Genomic DNA, 2276 nt, shown 5'->3' with positions numbered 1-2276 from the left:
CCACTGGGCTGTGTGCCCAGGCTCAGTGCTGTGCCGCCATCCCAGGCCGGGCAGTTCCCTGTGTTTGGGGCAAAGGGACACAGGACCCTGGAGCCGCCGTGTGTCTTACAAGCCCTTAGTGCCAGAACAGGGCGGGACACGGACAGGCCCGGGACAACTGGACACAAAGTCCCAGTGGCCACTCGGACTGAAGCCTGCACGTGGCAGGGCCACGGCCACGTCGCCCACGGAGTGGCTGAGCTGCTCCTCCTGGGCTCCATCCTTTGCCAGCTGGGCCGGCTCCCACGTAAAACCAGCTGACCAGCCGGGTCCTGGCGTCCGTGTTGGGGGCAGGAGCCTCTTGCTCTGTGTTCCTGACAGCAGGCTATGCCGCCTGCCCTGGACCCCTGACCTGGGTCACCCCACCGCTGGGCAGCCACCTCCCAGGCTCAGGGAGGTCCCTCCTGGCCCTGCTGACCCGGCCCTGAGCCGTGTGCAGAGCTGGGTCAGGACTGTGCTGCTGAGAGGGTGCATTGGGGTCCAGGATGCTGACAGGACCGGGAAGGTCAGGGGCTCAGGTGCTGTCCAGGGGAGGTGCTTGAGGGGCAAGTCATTGAGGGAGGAGCCTGGGGGTTCCCATGGGGAGTGGCTCTTGGGGTCCATGACGGGAGAGTCAGGTCTGTCAGGGGAGCAGAGGAGTGTCTGTCTTTATTTGTCATTCCTATTTTGGGGGGCAATTAGGAAAATCTGAGCACATACAGGGCCCCAAGGTGAGTCCGGGCTTCTCTGTGGCCGTTACTGTTTCAACAATTTTCCATACGTGGGGTGATGATGTTGCTGCAGTGCTCCTGTGTGCTGCTTCTGCCTGACTGACGCCTCACCTGCCAGGGCACCTGGGTCTGACCCTTAACACAGGCAAAAGCAGTCAGGAGTGCTCTGCTTGTAAAAATAATACAGAATACCACAAAACTGCAGGACAACACAGGTCTCATCTGTGAACAGACAGTGTCACCTCCCCTAAGTGAGCTCCACAGGAATGGGGGTGGGAGCCTTAAGAGATGAGCAGTGGCCCCTGGGGAGCTGAGGCCTTGCAGAGGGAGCCCCAGGCAGGAGGCCCCTGCCCCACCCTGCACCTGCTCCTGGCTGTGCTCTGTGCTCTGAGCCTCCTGTGCCTCCTGCTGTCCTGGGCCCCTGGGTCCTGACCACACCCCAGTGGACCAGCCCAGCCCCCTCCTGTCCCTGCAGGGTTTGTGTCTGGGCTCACACCTGTTCCTCTCACTGTGCTTCTCCCACAGTAATACACGGCTGTGTCCTCGGGCTTCAGGCTGTTCATCTGCAGATAAATTGTGTTCTTGGCGTTGTCGTTGGAGATGGTGAATCGGCCCTTCACGGAGTCTGCATAGTATGTGTTACCACCATTACTGTAAGTTCTTGCAACCCACTGTAGACCCTTTCCTGGGGCCTGGCGGACCCAGTTCATGTAGTTGTTGCTGGAGGTGAATCCTATGGCTGCACAGGAGAGTCTGAGAGGCCCCCCAGGCTGCACCAAGTCTCCCCCAGACTCCACCAGCTTCTCCTCACACCGGACACCTGCAAACACAGACACAGCAGTCAGGACACTGGCTCTCAGCCACCGCTTCTACCTCTCCTGTCCCCCACCTCCTCATGGTCTCCAACTCCCAGCACTGACCCCCTAGAAGAGCCAGGAGGAGCAGCCAGCTCAGCCCACGCTCCATGGTGAGTGTCCGCATCTGTCCTGACTCGAGTGGCCCCTGGATCCCGGCTGGGCTCCTGTGCAGAGCCGCAGTGCCGGGCTGGGCTGTTTTCAGCAGCAGGGGATGGCCCTATTTGCATGTGTCCTGCCATATAGCGGGCTCTGGCTGGAGGCTGGGACAGAGGAGCCCAGGGAGGGTCCTGGGCTTTGGGTTATAACACATGATAAGCACATTCATTATCAGGTGACAGAGATGGTGACCACTGAGCACCTGTCACTTGTGTAGATGCAGGCCCAGGACTGTCAGATGCGTTAGGTGAAATTAAATTTCTTTTTATTGTAACATTTTTTCCTTGCTGATAGTTTCTTTCTCTATTTTGTATATTTTATAGTTTGGTCTCACACTTTTTTTAGTTTTTCCATGTTCTCATCCATGTTAATAACCTACAGCCAAGCCGCTGTGTTTGCACCTTTTAATTTCCTGCGCAGCTGCACTTCATTTTCATGACATAGTAATGGGAAGCACCTCTCTGCCCAGCGACCGAGGAATGGCTCAGGGCAGCAGGTGCATTTGCACAGTGAC

At 57.8% G+C, this 2276-nt stretch overlaps 1 gene segment (V, D, J or C); it reads right to left on the bottom strand.

The window, feature by feature from the left end:
* Positions 1 to 364: 364 nt before the first annotated feature.
* LOC101621068 lies at positions 365 to 1756 on the bottom strand. The segment is given in 3 exon segments: positions 365 to 527; positions 1188 to 1569; positions 1670 to 1756. Coding segments are annotated over 3 exon segments (606 nt in total).
* Between the last annotated feature and the right edge of the window lie 520 nt (positions 1757 to 2276).

This window comes from Condylura cristata, unplaced genomic scaffold, assembly GCF_000260355.1.
Source record: "Condylura cristata isolate star-nosed mole 26May11 unplaced genomic scaffold, ConCri1.0 scaffold00136, whole genome shotgun sequence".
Classification (NCBI taxonomy): domain Eukaryota; kingdom Metazoa; phylum Chordata; class Mammalia; order Eulipotyphla; family Talpidae; genus Condylura; species Condylura cristata.
Note: the sequence above shows the minus strand (reverse complement) of the source record. Positions and strands in the feature narration are given on the sequence as shown.